At 33.3% G+C, this 19,067-nt stretch overlaps 3 protein-coding genes and 1 long non-coding RNA gene across 7 annotated transcripts; 3 read left to right on the top strand and 1 right to left on the bottom strand.

Annotated features, from left to right (window-relative positions):
* Nucleotides 1–65: 65 nt before the first annotated feature.
* LOC121124562 (histone-lysine N-methyltransferase SETD7) lies at nt 66–1,902 on the top strand. The gene is made up of 4 exons (XM_040719723.2): nt 66–575; nt 631–835; nt 893–1,135; nt 1,198–1,902. Exons 1-4 carry the CDS (start codon nt 234–236, stop codon nt 1,794–1,796), a joined length of 1,389 nt encoding a protein of 462 aa, XP_040575657.1. The 5' UTR covers nt 66–233; the 3' UTR covers nt 1,797–1,902.
* On the bottom strand, nt 1,804–6,280 carry LOC121124545 (extended synaptotagmin-2). 3 transcript variants are annotated; one of them, XM_071891215.1, is made up of 4 exons: nt 5,730–5,970; nt 5,444–5,641; nt 4,258–4,873; nt 1,804–4,204 (listed from the first exon to the last, which is right to left on the bottom strand). In XM_071891215.1, exons 3-4 carry the CDS (start codon nt 4,709–4,711, stop codon nt 2,037–2,039), a joined length of 2,622 nt encoding a protein of 873 aa, XP_071747316.1. In that variant the 5' UTR covers nt 4,712–4,873; nt 5,444–5,641; nt 5,730–5,970; the 3' UTR covers nt 1,804–2,036. The 3 variants fall into 3 exon arrangements, with proteins under 3 accessions (XP_071747316.1, XP_040575642.1, XP_071747324.1); XM_040719708.2 differs by lacking the exon at nt 5,444–5,641 and having other exon boundaries at nt 5,730–6,280; XM_071891223.1 differs by lacking the exon at nt 5,730–5,970 and having other exon boundaries at nt 5,334–5,450.
* A 61-nt stretch (nt 6,281–6,341) lies between these two features.
* Nucleotides 6,342–10,452, top strand: LOC121124573 (trypsin-1). Of its 2 annotated transcripts, none has more exons than XM_040719732.2 (4): nt 6,342–7,890; nt 7,951–8,159; nt 8,224–8,369; nt 10,145–10,452. In XM_040719732.2, the coding sequence occupies exons 1-4, from the start codon at nt 7,720–7,722 to the stop codon at nt 10,366–10,368; spliced, it is 750 nt and encodes a 249-aa protein (XP_040575666.1). In that variant the 5' UTR covers nt 6,342–7,719; the 3' UTR covers nt 10,369–10,452. The 2 variants fall into 2 exon arrangements, with proteins under 2 accessions (XP_040575666.1, XP_071747345.1); XM_071891244.1 differs by lacking the exon at nt 10,145–10,452 and adding an exon at nt 8,627–9,527 and having other exon boundaries at nt 7,686–7,890; nt 8,224–8,443.
* A 6,475-nt stretch (nt 10,453–16,927) lies between these two features.
* Nucleotides 16,928–18,132, top strand: LOC121126925 (uncharacterized). The gene is made up of 4 exons (XR_005867363.2): nt 16,928–17,181; nt 17,240–17,348; nt 17,407–17,746; nt 17,816–18,132. It is a non-coding gene; the product is annotated as an uncharacterized lncRNA (long non-coding RNA).
* The last annotated feature ends 935 nt before the right edge of the window (nt 18,133–19,067 follow it).

Genomic DNA, 19,067 nt, shown 5'->3' with positions numbered 1-19,067 from the left:
TGAACATAATATATTTTCACATCCTTGGCTGACACTAAAAGCCTATAACTCCGAAAGAAAATAAAAAATAGTTGATACACATCTTAGGATAGAATTGCATAGGTGCACTGTTCTGTAGCATGTTTTTGGAGGAGCTTTCCTTTATATAATTCATCTTTCTCGTGTGTAAAAGAAATACAGTTGTATATTCTAATTATTTAAACTCCGGTAATGGACATCATAAATACGTGAGAATGAGTAATACTCTCCGAGATTGGATTCAAAGGATATCTGACCCGAATTTTTATCCATGGTCAAACTACTTGTTTCCACAGAACTCAAAAGATGTTGTTAATAGAGTATGTGATCCAACATTACAAGTGGATTTAAAGGATGCAAAATACAGAGGAAATACAGGAGCCAATGGTAAACCTCATGGAAGTGGAACACTTTCCTTTTCTAATGGAGACTCTGTAATAACAAAGTTCGAGAACGGAGTTCGCCATGGCGATACAGTAATATCCTCACCGAGATTAAATATTTCTAGACTTGTTGGTAGTTATGACATGGGATATTTTCAGGGCCCAGGAAAAATAGTAAGTTCTATGGACTAAAATAGAGTAAGAATTGTTTAAATTATTTGTACCTTAGATCACGACGAATACTTCTTCGTATGAATGTTTCTTCAAAGATTCTGTTTTACATGGACCACTTCGTAAGATAGATTTAAAAAAGTTTCGTGAGTTTCGACGACAAGTTTCATTTATTGGGATGTTCAAAAATGGACTACCTCAAGGGCCATGTTGGGCTTATCTTGAAGGAGGAGGATTTCTCTTTGCACAACTCTCAATTGAAGGTTAATCTCTCACTAAGTAATAATTCTTATTAAAGTTATACATTTTTAATGATATAGGACTAAGTTTCAATGATTATGACCTGGATTTCACAAAGTTTTTCACCTCTAAAAACTGTGCTTATATTTACCCTGATTTTAAAACTGCTTATTTAGGTGAATTCATTGAAGGTGTAATGAAGGGAGCTCGGTGTGCTGAGGTTATATCTGTTAAAAAAGATATAGTGAGTGGAATATTAATTCCCATCCTAAAACTCACAGAACCTAAATCAGCAATTGTACAATATTTTAAATCCAATAAAGGTATGTGAGCAAGTAAACTATAAAATTATCTTCATGATTTTTTTTTAAACATTGATTTTCAGAAATCATAAATGATCAACCTCTTGTACCTGATCCCTACGAATCTCGTTGGATTGAATGCCGATCTTCTCTTATCAATGAAGCAGGAGAAGGCCTCTTCGCCAAGGAAGATATTCCTTCAGGAACCATTGTTGCATTTTATAATGGCGTTAGAATTCCATATGAACTCGGGGGTCCAACAGAACATTGGTCCTCATCAGGTTACAAAATATTTATAAATGCAGACTATGAATCTGGAGAAAGAATGAATATACCTGAGAAGTACGTCAGCTTGAAAAACTATTATGCTTCGTTGGGACACAAAATGAATCATTCTTTCCAGTCGAATTGCTCTGAATGGTTTTTCCATCATCCTAGATTTGGGGTCATTCCTTGTGAAAGAACGATAAAAGACATCAAACGGGGCGAAGAGCTTTTTTTAGACTACGAATACGATCCACACAACTGTCCTGAGTGGTTTTCCATAGAACTGGACGCTTTTTTAGCTCGAAATGACGATGATGAACATAAAAGTAAACTTATTCTCAATAATGTTAAATATTCAAGATATAATGAGTATCTTTTGAGTTTGAAGAAAAAGGAAATTGAAGAGACAACATAAGACCATATTAAGAATATAATTGACTTTTATTGATTATAATTAATGGAATGAATAAGTTTGTAAGAAGTTAGTAACCGAAATATAGGTCCTGAATATAAAAATATAATTACACGATAAATAATAATTTCTTTAAAAATTAATTTGTAAAACAATGATGACTATTTTGATGATATCACACACACGAAACAGAATAACTTTAATATCCATATAAGCATATTAAGACTATATATTTTTTGGTTCTCATTCTGACATCTTGAAGAACTTGAGGGAATGAGTTGGACTAAATCTAAGTTTAATTCCCGCGAAAGATGAGTGTATTTGTTCAAATCTCTCATTCAATTGAAGAGTATACCACTTGGTGAGAGTAGAATTGGTTGTTAGTGGCAATAAATCCACAATGAATTCCCCTAATGACTTGGATCGGAGTCCCTTATGGATTTCAACAACAACTTCAAGCTTCCGAGTCAACAAATCATTTTCTGAGAGGAAATATTCCAGAGTTTCCTCAAAATTTGGTTCAGGTGTTTTATGATGCTTGGTTTTCCTTTTACCATTTTTAAGACGACGAACTAATCGTTGAGGCAATTCTTCGAGAAGGTACAGCTTGACGCCTATGTTGCTATTTGGAAAAACAGGAAAGTTTTTTCCTTGATGTACGACGACCGAGAGCGTCTTGGTCTTGGAGTTGTACTTAATGCTAAGTCTCAGTTTTGCTCGATAATCAGGGAATTTACTGCTTCGAGATAATTTTCCCGGAGATGGAGGAGTAGGTAGGTGGAGATTGTATTTTTGGGACACTGATATAAGATCAGGTATACTAACAGGTGTTTTTAAATGATCCTTGAGAAGATAACTACCACAAACTTGTTCTTCACTCGACTCGTTATTATTGATATCCTCTATGCTTTGTCTTGGGGATTTTGGAGAAGAGAGCACGATGGGAGGAATAGAAGGAGCGGAAGGAATAGGTTTGTTATGGAGCACTTCAATCTTTGATGCAGAGGATGTCATACTTTTATGAAGGTCCTGAAGACTTTTTTGAGACTTTTCATGAGAAGCTTGATCATTTGTTTTATCAATATATCTAAAAACAGCAGATATAATTATATTAGGAGATTCCATCCCTGGTTTCAATGTCTTAGATTTGAGGTTAAATTGCTGGTTTAACATGGATAAATCCTCTTTTCCAAGGAAATCAGACACATTCAATCTCAGAGAACCAAAGCATTTCTCCTTAGAACTTCTCTTCGTATCTAAAACTGAGATTTTTAGAGAATCGACCTTTGGATTAGTTACTAAAAATAATAATCGATGCTCAAAAACCGGATGAATACTCCCAACAATAACCTCGGTTTCTTGAATAACACCACATAACTCCACTGTCACTTTAGGGTTGGGTAATTTGAGACCCGTTCTTCCTCCCAGTAAATTCGAGCAAGAATCAATCTCCATGACCAAAACACCAACGCTACTACTCGTATCAAATTGAAGCTCTTGTGATATTTTCAGAGGATGAAATGACATCGTCAAATCTGACCATGAAATAATTGCGTGCACTGATCCTCGTTGAACCCCTTCAAGAATTTCCCAGATTTCCTGAGAGACCCCAGTTGTGATTGCTGTTTTTACGACTTGTAGAGAAAGCTCGCATTTTCCAAGAAAGTCGTCCTTATTAGAAGAATCCTTATCCCATACATTGATCATTATTTTATCTAATGACTCTGGATCATCAACAATCAAATCAGCTGTATAATTCCAATTAGGATGAAGATTGTTTTGTATAACATGAGTTTTATAATTATGGGAACTACTGTCTGCTATGATTTCTAAGGTTGCATATGGATCTGACTTGTTAAAATTTCCAATTAAATTCATATCCTTATTTTCAAGTCCTTTAGCTTCAAGTATTTTTATCGTGAGAACACCAGACGGTAAACGAATAGAATGAGTTTCACCCTCTTCTAAAGATTTTGAAGAAGAAAAGGTCCTTGATGATGTTGTATGTGGCTGGAGAGCAATCTTAAAAGAATTTGGGTTCACGAAATATTTTTCAATTTCGTCATGAAGAAATTGTTTTAGTACGACTTCAATGCCAGGGAAGTCCAGAAATTTCACTACACCATTCAACACAAAATCTATATCTGGTCTATCAAGAAAACATAGTCCCACATTTCCGACAAAGGGTTTGTCTCGTAATAAAGGAGACAGATTAACCCTGAGACAGCTTTTGAGAGTCAGATCCTTAAGACCTCCTTTCAAGTAAAGAGTTTTTTTCAGAGGTGTGGATATTCCAAAAATAGCAGATATTTCCATGTCTCCTGCATAGACTAAATTGATATCCATAATAATTTCTTTGCGATGTACTGAGGAATGGACTTTAATACCAGTGATCCGAGGCGGTATTTGACCTGAAATATCAAAAATAATTCTAGGTAATTTGCATATGATTGAGTCTCATTACCTAAATTGAATGACGGAAAAGAGAGCGAGTTTACTCGGAAGCTCGCAAGATTTTCCTTCAATTGAGGATCTTTTTCCAATTGGCTGAGCATATTCCCCAAATAGGCATCAAAATGAGGCCATAGCTGTTTGATAATAGAATTAATCCATTCGGATCTTTCTGTATCTGGATGAAGAACCCAAGCTGGTAAATGATGTCTTTTAAGATTACTAAACCTAAACTCCGAACTTGGTGTAAGTAGAGGATCATACTTTTTATTTGGTGTTGTTTTTATGGTCACTGTGTAAATAAACCAGGCAGAGGCAAAAAATAGACAGACCTTGATGTCCAAAGCAAAATATCCAAAGAGATAAATGAAAATCCAAAAAATAAATCGATTCAGAATAATGTAACTCATTTTAGAAGTGTAGGCTGGTGGTTGTGGCGGCGAATATTCCATGTTGCTAGGCGTCATGTATCTTGCTGTAATCGTATCGTGAAAGTGTTTTTTTTTTTTTTTTTCTTATTTAGTTTAGTTGAATGGTGGATTTTCCATTAGTTAGCTAAAGAGTTTTTCTTCTCATCCTAATATAGATTATTGACTATAGTTCAACGACAGAGCTCGGCCTAGTGATGACTGATAAAAAAAATATGAAAAAATGTTAAATAGCGAGTCTCTTCTCTAACTATTGATAATGAAATAAGAACATCATCGCATCAATTCATCGTCCAATGTAGTAGAAATGAAACAAATGTTTTACTACTAATATTGAATCAATACAATTGTACATGTGTACTGTATATAATACGTACAATACTTATTTTTATAAGAGTAAATGTTTGTAACAAGAACTGTTTCATATCATATACCGAGGTACCTAGGTGTAATTAATAAGAGTTTAGTTTTATTATTCCTTGACATACTCCCGAGTGTGTTCTCCAGCTTCAATCTTACGCACACTCATGCATTGATATAATAATTAATAATAATACTCAAATCATTAGGCCTTCGTCCATGATAATGATTAATTAATTGATATTATATATAAATTTAGTAGAGAGTTCACCAATATAATATTATACAAGTAATATATTACCTGTCAAACCCATAAATACTAATAGCTTAAATAATAGTAATATTATGTCAAATGCCTACGCCTCTGATCGAACAACAAATGTGTATTCAATACATTACTAAGTTACTCACCTCTAACTCTGAGCCCCTTATCGTCCATACCAAATCCATGCCTTGCTCCTCTTATTTTATTATTAGTAATATTAAACATTTCTAACTCTCTCTCTGTCCCTTCGATCCTCCCTCTCCCTTACTTCAACTTTATCTTTACGTACGTACTTTTAACTCTCCCTTTGTTCATATTATTTACTTCTTTCACAACTTATGTACCTATTAATAGCCTATAATATAATATGTTCTAGGAAAAAAGGCTCCATGGACTATCCTCGTGTACTGATAATGTATTTATTATATTTACCTCAAATGTTTGTTTTGTGTAGCTAACATATTCTCCTTGGTTCTCACAGGTTTTCCCCCATTAATTATTATTTATTTTTTTCGAGATGGATCAAAGGAATAATTTCTAAGGATCCATTCTCAACAATTGATGCTCCATCTACAAGCGTACATTTCACACTATTATACAATACTTTAAATATACAATTAATATTATTATATTACTACAATGTGTCTAAAAATCCATTTCGTTAGGTTGCACTACTTTAATCACTTATGTAAAAAAAGGTTTGTAATCTTTGAATAGTATATTTAAAGTTACTAGGAAAGAGCCCTCTTTTTGTACTAGGAGGACTTCAGTTCTCCGGCCAGGTATATTATTTATATTTATATAGTAACAATTCTTTTGTATTAACAATAGTTACGTATGCGGTCAGGGAGGAGAACCTGCTATTAAGAAGCTGTAGAGGAACGATACGTAACATAGGACATCTACTATATTGTTAAATGGACGGTCTATGTATTAATATTACTAATGTTAGTCACTTGATAGTTCACCTTAATATTATTAATGACCTTGATTCCATTAATAAGAATCAATGCGTCATGATAAATGTGCGAAGCGGCTTAAAAAAGTGATGATCACATCATTATCACGCTTTTGGGACAAGACAACATAGGTAGCTCCAAGAATTAGGAAATCAATTTATTCTTAAGGACAATATTGTATTGTTTACAGTTGTCGAGATCCATACCTAGAAATTACTCTGTACAAAAGCCCCATTATTTATAATATGTCCATGGGATTTTCCTAGCTCAATATTATATTTATATATAAGAGGTAATGAAACAACTGCCCGCCCTGTGATTGCAAATCTATGGCTTTTCTCATCTTAAAAAAACACAATTTCTAATCCTATGATTTTATTTATATCATTTCCTTTAATAGTTTGAGGGCGGAAAGGCAATTTGTAGACATAAAGAAATATTGGAAAAGATCCAAGGCACGTTAGCAATTGATCTATTTATTATAATTATATAGAAATAATTTCTTAATTCGGATAGGACGTACTTTGAATATATTCCAAGTAGGAGAATAACTTGTACCTTCATCAACTGGCTAAATGATCGGAATAATAAAGCTCTTTAAAAAAAACACGCAACTCTTCAAAAAGCGACCTCTTCCGGTTGAAAAATTAAAGGAGATCTTAATAAAAAAAAATCATTGCTCTGCAGTTGCTAGATAAAAGTCCTTAAGACACAATTTGAAACTATCTCTCCCTGTCTTATCAAAATTTTGATGCGTTGATTAATTATATTAGTCAACTGAAAAAAATATGTTTAAAGTTCTAGATTCAATTCTTGTCACGCAGACAATGAATATGTAATTAGCTAACTCATAAAAAATATGTGATTTTCGAGAAATTTGGATTTCAATTTTTACCATTTTTGTAGGCCTGATCCAATTTTGAGTTAATAAAGAAATCAGTAATCTAAATGAAAATTATTTTTTTTCTTTATAAAATTTTATTCTAATTTCAAATAAGAAATTTATATTGTATCGTCAAATCATGAGAAAATCCTATTTAAAAGTTAAAAAACAAAATACTTTAAAGATGTTGTTAGAAAGGGAACAATGCCTCCAGGTTTCAATCGTTTTTACTCTAAAAGAGTTCAATGACAGTGTAAATAATACGGATTTCATTTACTAAAGAGTATTTGATTCAAAAAGATTTCGCTTAGGAGCAATATTTATTTGAATATAATTTTTTTGAACCAGAAATCTCTCTAGCCTAAGAATTGAAATCTTTAAAATTTTGTGATTTTAATCAATAACTCCAAAAAATAATTGTTCTTGAAATAAAGAAGTGGAATTGAAAAGATTTTTGAAGATGTACAATTTTACGGACTTTTGTTATCTGTCTATTTTTATCACTTTATCTTTCTCTCCACCTTATAAATATGAACATTTGTCAAAAAAAAATTGAGATAGAGATCAAGTACATAGAATCATGTCCAACTTGATGTATCTAGGAATACTCTTTGCTTGTCTCCTGACTCCATCAGAGAGCAGGTCCAAAATTGTAGGAGGAACTGAAGTATCACCTCACTCCGTTCCCTTCCAACTTTCTCTTCAAACACGGAGTGGATCGCACTTTTGTGGGGCCTCCCTACTGGACAAGGTAATCTCTTTGCGGGATTCAGTCACTTGATGATATCTGATCACTGAATCTATGTATTAGGATCATGCCTTAACAGCAGCCCATTGCTGCCTCCGCGTTCATCCCTCAAATATACAGGTGTTGGGAGGTGAGCATGACTTGAGTTCATTGGGTAGCTCAGAGCAAAAACGCTTTGTCAAGAGTGCGAAATTACATGAGGACTATAACCATGAGTACATGAACAATGACGTTTGCATTTTGGAGTTGGAGAGTCCATTTGTGCTGAATGAGTGAGTGATTTTGTTCGCTTAGTTCTATATATAGTTTGCATAACACATCTGATTTATTCCTTAGTAAGATCCGTGCAGTCTCATTGCCAAGCAAGGGTCAAGAGTTTCTTCATGGGAGTGCAAGTGTTACGGGATGGGGACTTACATGTGAGTCCTGTGGACCCTCTCCTGTTCTCCTCGGCGTAGATGTGCAGATTGTATCCACTGTCGGTAAGTCGATTCCATTCCTTAGAAGAAGCTTAGGCGGTGGAGATGATTTTTTTTTTTTTTTGGGGGAGAGAAACGTTTCTATAGAAGACATAATTTTGATTACCTCTTTTAATAAAGAGATTTCTTGCGATAACTCTTATTATAAGAAGACTTTTCTTCGATGACATTTATTTTTATTTTAAATTTGACTGAATTAATTCAAAAAGGATTATGAAATGTGCACACTTTTTTCCCGTTCTATTTCTTACCAATTAAAGACTATTTCTTCTATTTGTAGAACAGTTAGAAAATGAAAGCGAGGATGAGACGGGAGGGCTGTTTACTTATATTACTTTGTAAAAAAAGCCACTGAGGGTGGCACCCCAGGGCGTCCGCAGGATAATATATATATATCTTTTTTTTTGGGAGGCTTGGTTTTGGAATTTTTTTGAAAGAAAATTTCCAAAATTAAAATTTGCATGAAAAAAAATTCAAAAATCTACAGCCATTCACAAAAAATTAATTTTTTCGAAAAGAAATTTCGAAAATCCATAGTTACTATCAAAAAGTATATTTTTTCGGAAATAAATTTCAAAAATCCACAGCTGTTCACAAAATATTAAATTTTTTGAAAAAAAAATTCAAAAATTTAGAGCTATATAGAAAAAATTAAATTACTAAAATTATTATTCAAGTATAAAAATTTCCCAATCTATTTAGAGAAAATTACATTTTTTGGGAAAAAATATTTGAAAAATTAAATTAAATTGCAAAAAAAATTCAGATATTAAATTTTCTAGTATAAAGCAAAAATTCCTTAATTTGTTCTTTTTGTTTTAGGATGGGGCTACAACACCTCCATCCCACCCCCTGTGAACGCCTTACACCGTCTTGGGCCAAAATAATATAATTCCCAGAATGATAATATTATTTAATGTAAAATATAGTTGTATGCTACTCATATAGAGGGCGCTGTAAAAACTCTTCAGAACATGCGCCATTTTTTTAAAACAACTAGTTAACAACAAGCTACAAATTGTCACACCACATTGTTGATAAATTTGTTTTTTTTTAGTTTGCTCATGTGCTGTTGAATCATCTAATCTTAAGAAATTCAAACAAATTTTAAATGATAAATATTACTCTGATAACATAAAATAAATAGATCAAGCAAAAAAACAATAATCATATTTTAATTCCTTATAACATTCATTACCTACACGATTGTTTTAATTCTATCCCCTTTTTCATTTTCTATTCCAAAAGAAGCCCTTGGTTTGTCATATAAAAATAAGTAAAAATAGAGTATTATTTTGTTAAATTACAAATATATATAAATAATTCAAATTACATTTCCTTCCTGTTAAAATTACTCCACGATTAATGCCTTAAATCAGTGGTTCTAAAATGCAGGTATGCCTACCCTTTGAGGTACTTGGAGACACTCTAGGGGGTACTAGAGATTTTGAAAGAATATTTTACAAGAGGTACATAACAAATTTTATAGTTGAAAATAAATTATAAAAACTAGACCCCTTCGAAAATATAATCCTGCGGACGCTAAAAATGTTTTGTGCTGTTAAGGGGGTACTTGGGCTAAATAAATATTTTACAAGGGATAGATCACAAAAAAATGTTGAGAATCCCTGCCTTTGATTAATTTGATTTCCAGCCTTTAAAAAAACAAACAAGAAACAAATAGAAATTGATAAGCCGAATATTGTTTGGTTTGCCTAGTAAAATAAGATGCTTATGCTTAGAAAAAGTATGAATTCATCATTCATAGTCCTTTCCAGATTGCAAAAATAGCTACCCCTACGAGAACATTGATTCAGATATGATATGCGCCATGGGGCAGGAGGAAGATGCGTGTCAAGGGGACTCTGGAGGACCTTTGGTTTGTCAAGGAGGAGTTCTTTGTGGAGTTGTCTCCTGGGGCTACTCATGTGGAAATCCTTCCTTTCCGGGAGTGTATGTCAAAGTGTCTCATTTCATTGATTGGATTGAGTCTCATCGGTGAAGGATGGATCCTTTTTTATATAAAGCTTGTAATTTGATTGATTAAGATTACTATCAGAAAGAATACAGCAACTACTTAGCTTAACATTGCCTCTTCATTCTTGTACTTGGGAGTGAAATACAGGGATAGAAAAAAGGTCAGATCCCCCTTTGTTCCTCCTACAAATTTTCCACTTCACTGTCTCCATAAATTACTTATTTAGCTTATTCTTCTCCTATTCTTTTCATTATTATTTCCTTTTAGAAAGTTAAATTGCCAGAAAGGTAATTGTGAGTGTTTCTTTTTTTTCTTTCACTTACATAATTCAAAGATGCTTTACACATCGACCAACGAGCAAACAAGCAAGACATCCTATTGCCTGCCTATACATTAATGCACTATTATTCTCTTTGATAATCATAAAAGAATAAGAGAATAAATGGCAATAAATAAAATAAAGAATCACAATTGAAGGACCACAAAATTAAAGTGAACCAAAAAAAAGAAGGGATTTAATGAGGCGTTCAATTATCTTCTTAGACATTTGAGGGGGGTTGGCTCGATGATCTCTCCCCGAAAAAAGGACAATAAAAACATATGACTCCTAACAATAATGCCGCATAAATAATTTAGCATTAATTTGATCGAAAAAATAAATATATACAAAATGTCTTTCTTTCACCTCTTCTATTTTTTTATTCTAAAGTTATAAACCATGTTGCGATACGCACCTGTTAGCTTGCGTAGATTCAAGGTCTATGTGGAATCTTTTTCCCTCGTAAGATGTCCCTCCACGAATTTTATGATTTTGTTGACACGGGCATTGGGGAACAAGGACACGCACCTTGAGTAAAGGGAAAATATTATAATTTCACCTTAAATGAATGCAATAAATTATGTGAATGTTTTTTATGAGGAAGAGCAGAAGAGGAAAAACTTAGTTTGATGGATTTTTAAGACAATTTAACGGACTTAACAATCCAACTCTAGGTAAAAGCGAAAATATAATAATAAATCAATGTTTAATTGCAAAATAAATAAATATATATATATGTTTATAATTTAAATGAGTATATCGATACAAAATACAGCAAGGAAATATTGCTTTATTCAACTGTATTGTACATAAGTTTCCAAAATGGACAAAATGTTATTAAGTTCGTATAAGAGAAAAATGTGGATATGATCAAATTTTCGTCTAGTTGACACGCGGGTAAGTTGACATACTTCATTTTCTAGCAAGTTGTGTTCTACGACTTTTGTGGAATAACTACTACATGTAGGATCTGAGAAATAAGGCTCTTGTCTATTTGGAGTTCAAATTCAATCTGAATTCAGTCTTTGTTCTCCAATATAACATAACAACTAATAAATACATACGTGTTATTGGAAAATACTTTTCTTATTTAAATACGAGTATTATTTTAGGAATATTCCATTTGAAATGTGATGTTGTCGTTAGATTATTTCCAATGCAATCATGTTATGCAAATGTCTAACTAAAGTACTTACAATTAAATATTGTATTTAATCGTATGTTACTTATCACAAATGTCATATAATAATGTCGTACTTTCGTCCGACACTACCTATTAGTGTCTTAGTAGCTACAGCTCTTTCACGGGGATGATGCACCTATTTCTGAGGTTTTAAATATTTTCTGAATTTACACTCTTGGAGTTATTTGTTTTTGTAATTCAAGTATTAGCTTACATGCTTAAGCCATGGCTACTCTATGAAGGTTTAATTATTTGTAGTAAATATTGAAGAGTTAAATGTTTTCAATCGGTCGTGGGTTAAATGTTCAGTCGAATATTTTTATTATCAGTCAAAGAGGAGGAAAATTGACACATTTTAGTTGGGGCAACATGAGACATATCTGTATATAAAGAGTGGCCCACGAATTTTTCTTTTTGATATTGCTATAAAAAAAAAGACAGATTGATATTTTCAATAATGTTTTTTTATTTCAAAGCCTCAACATTCCGGTTAATAATGGAACACCACTTTATTGATATGACCGCCGTCGCTGGCCTGACAGTAGCCCATTCTGTCGACCAAATTTTTTAATACATTGTGAGAGCTTCAATAGCTGCAATGGCGACTCCAATTTCGTGTTTCAAATCGTCAATCGTCTCTGGATGGTTGGCGTAGCATTTATCCTTGACAGTTCCCCACAAAAAATAGTCCGACGTAGTCAAATTGCAGCTACGAGGTGCCCAGTTGACGTTGCCGTTTCGGCTTATGATGCGATTCTCGAAGACAGTGCGCAAAAGACCCACTGTAACGTTGGCTGTGTGGCACGTAGTGCCATCCTGTTGGAACCAAATGTCGTCGATTTCTTCCTTTTCCATTTGGGGAAATAAAAAATCTTCCAACATGGCCTGATACCGCTCACCATTGACTGTAACGGCAGCTCCTTGCTCGTTTTCTCGTTTTTTTTCCTTCGGCAACAGCAGCAATGTTTTCGATTGAGCTCACTGGACGTTGTTTTATCCATTAACGAACCATTTTCGCGCACACACTTCACAAATTTATCCACAAACTGCCTGGAAAGTGCTTTATTTCGACCGACGTAATTTTCTTGCAGTTTCGTTTGAGGACTCTTCATTTTGGAAGTAAGTTTTCAGTATTTCCCAATTTTCTTTGGGCATAAACTTAACCATTTCGTAAACCGGAGACGTTTTACAAAATATTAGACACAATGAGAATAAAAAAAGTGGTAGTTCAAAATGCAACCGCTAGATGGGCGGTAAAAGTGGAATATAAATGTGCTTGTGTGTCTTATATGGGTGCCCACGCTGTTGGGACTAGGAGGATGAAAATTTGCACGGGTGATTTTTTGAACCTGGTCAGGCTAAGAGGAGGGGAGAGATTATATAAGGGGGCTTATTCAATACCCAAACTACAAAAATTGTTTTTGGAGCTCAAGGAGAATAAATAAGGGATTGAATTATAAATCAACAGTGACTGCTGTTTCAAAAAACAGCTCTACGAATAATGACGGTTTCTAAAGTTATTCAATATCAAGTCATGGGGAAAGAAAGAAATCTTTGAAAATTGGAGTGTTTTTTATTGGAGCAAAAAATGGATTTTCAATGGAATATAGGATTTTTGGATAATATAAAGTTTGCAGAAATTTGTCTGGAAATTCGTTTGTATATAAATTTGACACATAAAAAATGATGTTCAACTGAAATATATGTCCTTTTCTGAATAATTTTGCAACTTTTTTCATGTTTTTTTCTTCATACGCCAATTTTCTATTTTTATGAAGAAATTCCACAAAAAGATGCATTTTGGAGATAAAATTATGGGTTTTAACATTAGAACAGTATAGTATTTTCAATTTCCAGAACATTTTGTTTATTTATTTTTGCAATATTTACAAAAAAGATAGTACATAATAGTAAGTATGTAGGAATACAATTTACAGTGCCAATAAATGTTTTTAATACTTTTTTGCAAAATTAGTTCAAAACAGTTTTTGAAAAAACATTGCGAATTTTGATTTGCAATTTTTTGACATTAAAAAAGATGGACTCCTTATCTAGAAAAAATTTATCATTTATATATCTTGGCATGTTATTTGAATTTTAAAACACAATCTTTGTTTTTTTTAAATTAATACTAGTATATTTCACATAATATATAGTCCACGTGTAGGTGCAATCTGTATTTATTTTTGATATAAGTTAATACGGAAAAAGTCTTCTTGAGCGAAAAGGTATAAGTAGTTGCAAAGCTGACTTAGGCAGCATTGGGTACTCATTCATGCCAGAAATGCAGATTTTGCCAAATGTTTGGTCACATGAAAATTCGATCTCTGGATTTTCTATGTAAGACGACAGATGACCGTAAAAGGGCCAGCTATGTTTTTGTGGAGCATTTTTTTTCTGGGAAATACTTTGCAAAAAGGATTCTGAAATGACTAATAAAAATAATGACTATTCATCATTACTTAAGTTTTGATGCCACTCAAAGTAATGTCAATTTAAATTAGTTTCTTCTTTTTTGGAAATCATCTCGTGACCCCTCCGTTGTGCCCCGCAACCCACACTTTGGGAACCTCTGAACCATGGTATCAAATTGGTGCCAAAAGTAGCATATTTTATTAAACTTAAAAAAACAACTCAAGTCACAAAATTACTTCTACAAAAAAAGGGGCTATAAACAAAGTAAGTGCAGAAGTTCTTGGCATTTTTAGCTCAACCCTTATCCATATTCACTTTTTGGTGCGGCTTTAACTCCCTCTCCTTATTAAGTAATTAGATTATAGCTTGTGTTCTTAATTTCAATACCCCTCTTACCACAACCAGAGTACGTACTTTGTATGTGCATAGCCCCAAAAGGGAATTTGTGTCATCTAGCACCACTATCCAAGACAACCACTGATATTTGAATTCCATATTAAGATTTAAATATCTTTATTTTAACTGGTTAAAAATGATAATTCCTTTTTTATGAAAATAAAGAGGAAAAAAGAATACAAGATATTATGATGAATAATTGATAGCATCTAAACAAGTCGAACTCCTACACTACTCTCCCTAGACGACAAAGTGAGGTAAGGGATCGTCTAGTTGGTAATACACAATAAAAGGCATCATAAAAACATTGATAAATAAACGAATAGAGCAGTTGTAGATCTTGTGCATCTTATAGTCGGAGACGCTGGAAGGATACTTGGAACTCCAAATGCAGGTCGAAGTCTATCCATAGAGAGATTGTCAGTTCTTGATCCAAAGTCCAATTTATACTAACGATCGTGCCTTAAACGGGCCCAAGAAAGTTGGGGAAAGATAATCTTTTATAGGTTTATTTTTAACAAAAACGAATTCGGTTTTTTTTTAATTGTTTGTTGATGGCTCCTTTATTAAAGTCCCTAGGAGGAACGTCTGTTATTTTCTCCATTATTTTAAAGAAACTTTCGACGTCGAGGTTGCCAGAAGTAAAGGTGGACGCGTTAAAGAAATTAAAGGTCATGAATCTTAAGCGGCCTGTGAGTAATTGAAAAGGTGAATATTTAGAACCCAAGTCTATTGGTACTGAGTTCCTCAATCCCCATAAAACTACAGGTAGGGCATTGATGTAGTCTTCTTTTTCATCCAGCATTCGTGCTACTAGCCCAGTCTTAAATGATCTGAGGAAACGTTCTATGAGTCCGTTGGACTCTGGATGGTACGAGGTTGTGTTCTTGCTTGACATCTCAAGTGTCCTGCAAACACCCATCCATAATAAACTTGTGAACTGTGTTCCTCGGTCAGACACAATGATTCCTGTAACTCCAAACCTCGAAATCCAACTACTATTGTCTTGGAAGTTATATCTGGAGTAGTTATGACTTGTTGCCATCTTGTGAAACGATCCTTAATAGTTAGGACATAGCACTGTCTCTGAATGTGTGGGAATGGACCGATTATGTCTAAGTGAATAAAAGAAAGTCTGTCAGATGGAGGATCAAAAGACGACGTTGGTTTTGATTTCCTGAAAAGTTTGGTTTTCTGACACGCTAAAAACTCTCTAGTGAAGTTTCTGACGTCTGCTCGCAAATTAGGGCATGCATAAAAAAGTGAAACCCTCCTTAACGTTTTATTTTTAACTCCAGATGATTGTCCTTGTGTACAGAATGCACGATTCTTTGACGCAATTCTGGAGATGACACAGCAACACGGAATGAGTCAACATTGTCAAAACCAGCAAGTAGGGTTCCTGCAATGTATTTAAAAGAAGGTTTAATTTTAAACCTAAGTAAATCAGGATCCTGTTTCTTTTGATCCTCAATTATATCTTCAATGGAGGTTGGGCCTTTTGTGATGTTATTTATACTTCTAGGAAGAATTTCTTCAGTATGATTTAATTTTCCAAAACATGTTCGATATTACAATTGAATTCTGCTATGAATGCAAAAGTACGGAACTGTTTTGGTGTCCAAGAGGGATTGTGAATGTCAATCTCAGTGACTAAAGGTTTGTGGTCCGTGAAAACTTTAAAAACTTGTCCATCCAAAGTCCATAGAAAATGTTTGATGTTTTTCTGAACACCTAACCATTCCCTATCAAACGTAGAATATTTCTGTTGTGTCGTTGAAAGAGCTTGAGAACAAAAAGCTAAAGGTTGCTAGTGTTCATTTACCTTTTGCTCAAGAACAGCTCCAATCCTTGTATCAGATGAATCAGTCGTCAGGGCTAGAGGCATTGAACAATCTCTGAATGCAAGTTGAGTACTTATAGACAATACTTTATAAGGGGTGTTCATGTTCTGTATTCCAATTAAACTTTAAATTCTTCGTTAAGAGGGGGTACAAATGAACTTTTGAATATTGTGCCATGCCTAAAAATCTATGCAGTTCCTCTTTTGATTTGGAGTTTGTATAAACTTTAAATTCTTCGTTAAGAGAGGGTACAAATGAACTTTTGAATATTGTGCCATGCCTAAAAATCTATGCAGTTCCTCTTTTGATTTGGAGTTTGTACTTTTTGGATTGCCTTTACCTTACATTCTAGAGACCTAAAACCTTTCAATGAAATAGAATGTTCAAGGAAGTCGATCGATTTCATCAAAAACTCACATTTTTCAGGGGAGATGATCATACCAGCTGTTTAAGTTAGAATAAAACCACGTTCAACGTTTTTCAATGCTCATCCATCGACTCCAAAGCGACAAGGATTTCATCAAGGTACACAAACACATTTGGGATTCCTCGTAGAATTGAATCGATGAGTCTTTGAAATGTCTGAGCAGCATTTTTAAGACCAAAAGGCATCCTCAAATATTCATATAAACCAAATGGCGTAATGATTGCAGTTTTATTTATAGAAGTGTTATTCATAGGTACTTGGTTATAAGCACTGTCTTAATCCATTTTACTAAAAACAATCATACATTTTAGATTAACCACCAAATCTCTTAGATTTGGGAGGGGATATGGATCAAGGTCCGGCATTGCAATTTAGTTTTCTGAAAAAAGTACCAAAAAATGGAAACTAGCTCCTGAACAGGTAGTTGCGTTCATTCCAAATTTAGAATGATAATAGCAGATATCCTTTTTCTCCTTAGATTTATTAAATTTGGACGTGTTATGAAGAGGTTTTTTTGAAAACATGATTGATAGGAGGAGAAACAGACGAGTCTTCAACAGTGCAAATATGTGAATTGCTAAGTTCTTTGGCTACAACAAACATTTGCTTCAACTCTTCAATTGAATGGGATTGTGCTCTCAAGTATCCTTGCTGGTCTTTAGGCACATTCCTGATGAGGGCCTCCCATGGTAAAGGATGACGCAAATCATGGATGTATTCCTCGTCAAGGAGACGCTCAACTTCATTTATAACTTCCCCAGGGGGAAATCCCGATGAATCGCACAGCATATCAGAATTTTTTTAAATTCTATCTGAAGGTGAGAGACCATATTTCTGTAAAATTGCCTTTTTTGCACAATCATACATGAGTCCTTCTTTTTTAATAGGAATAGACCTACAAACTTCACCAGGTAATGCTGAAGCCATTAAATAAGATTTGGCCTGATCTTCCTCATCCAAAAATAAATCCAGCTCAATTCTTCGAAACCAATTTTCTGGATCCATCGCCGAGAATTTTGGAAGGCGTAGTTCGGCTACGGCAAGAGTTAAGTTGCTGATCTCTTCCGCTACCTACTTTTTTTCGATCTGAGGGACATTATCTGCATGGTCTTGACCATCAGAATGAGATTTTTTAGGAGGGATGATATCACGTCGGGGTCACCAACATTAAGATTTAAATATATTTATTTTAACTGGGTAAAAATGATCTTTCCTTTATACGAAAATAAGAAGAAAAAAGGTGATGAATAATTAATATCATATAAACAAGTCGAACTCCTACATGTATATACTGAATATCCCTGAATGTCTAAATTTGTTTAATTAATTATGTTTTGGATCGATCAGAGAAGATCAAAGTAGGATAATAAGATAAAAATATAGGATCCTTGAATTTGTAAGATTTAATTTATTGGCTGCATCAGCATGGGCGTTCGCAAGATTGGGAGCTTGGTTTTTTGATTTTTTTTTTCCAAAATTACAATTTTTGGCGGAAAAAATGCAACTGTTAATTTTTTTTTCAAAAATCCACGCTATTGAGAGAAGATTAAATTTTGTGGAAAAAAAATTCAAAAATTAAATTTCAAAGATAAAATTTCAAAAAAAAAATTCAATTATTAAATTTTCCGAGAAAAATTCACATCTATTTACAAACAATTAAATTTTTGTAAAAAATCAAATTTCCATATCCATTCTCAAAAAATTTCTAAAATCCAGAGGTGTTCACAAAAAAAACGAACTTTTCTTCCAAAAGTTTTCTAAAATTAAATTTCAAATATTAATTTTTTCGGAGAAAAATCCATAGCTATTCACAGATAATTAAATTTGTTGGAAAAAAAATTGAAAAATTTAATTAAAAATTCTTTAATTTGGGGGCGGGGCTAAAGCCCCTACAGCCCTACGTAGATCGCCTATTGAATGTTCTTAAGCATATCAAATTTAATCGTTTTAAACTGCTTACACAGTAGTTCTCACTTACATAGAGTTATTTTTAAACCGGACAATTGTAATAAAAAAAAAAATGATAAATTTTTTTTATTGAATAATCACCAAAATCAATGTACATATTGATTTTGGAACAAAACAAATCAAAAAATAGAATTAATATTATCTTTATGAAATTACAAGGAAACAATTAAT

The sequence above is a fragment of the Lepeophtheirus salmonis genome, chromosome 1 (assembly GCF_016086655.4).
Source record: "Lepeophtheirus salmonis chromosome 1, UVic_Lsal_1.4, whole genome shotgun sequence".
NCBI classification, from domain to species: domain Eukaryota; kingdom Metazoa; phylum Arthropoda; class Copepoda; order Siphonostomatoida; family Caligidae; genus Lepeophtheirus; species Lepeophtheirus salmonis.
The sequence above is the reverse complement of the archived record's forward strand: the minus strand, read 5'-3'. Positions and strand labels throughout refer to the sequence as shown.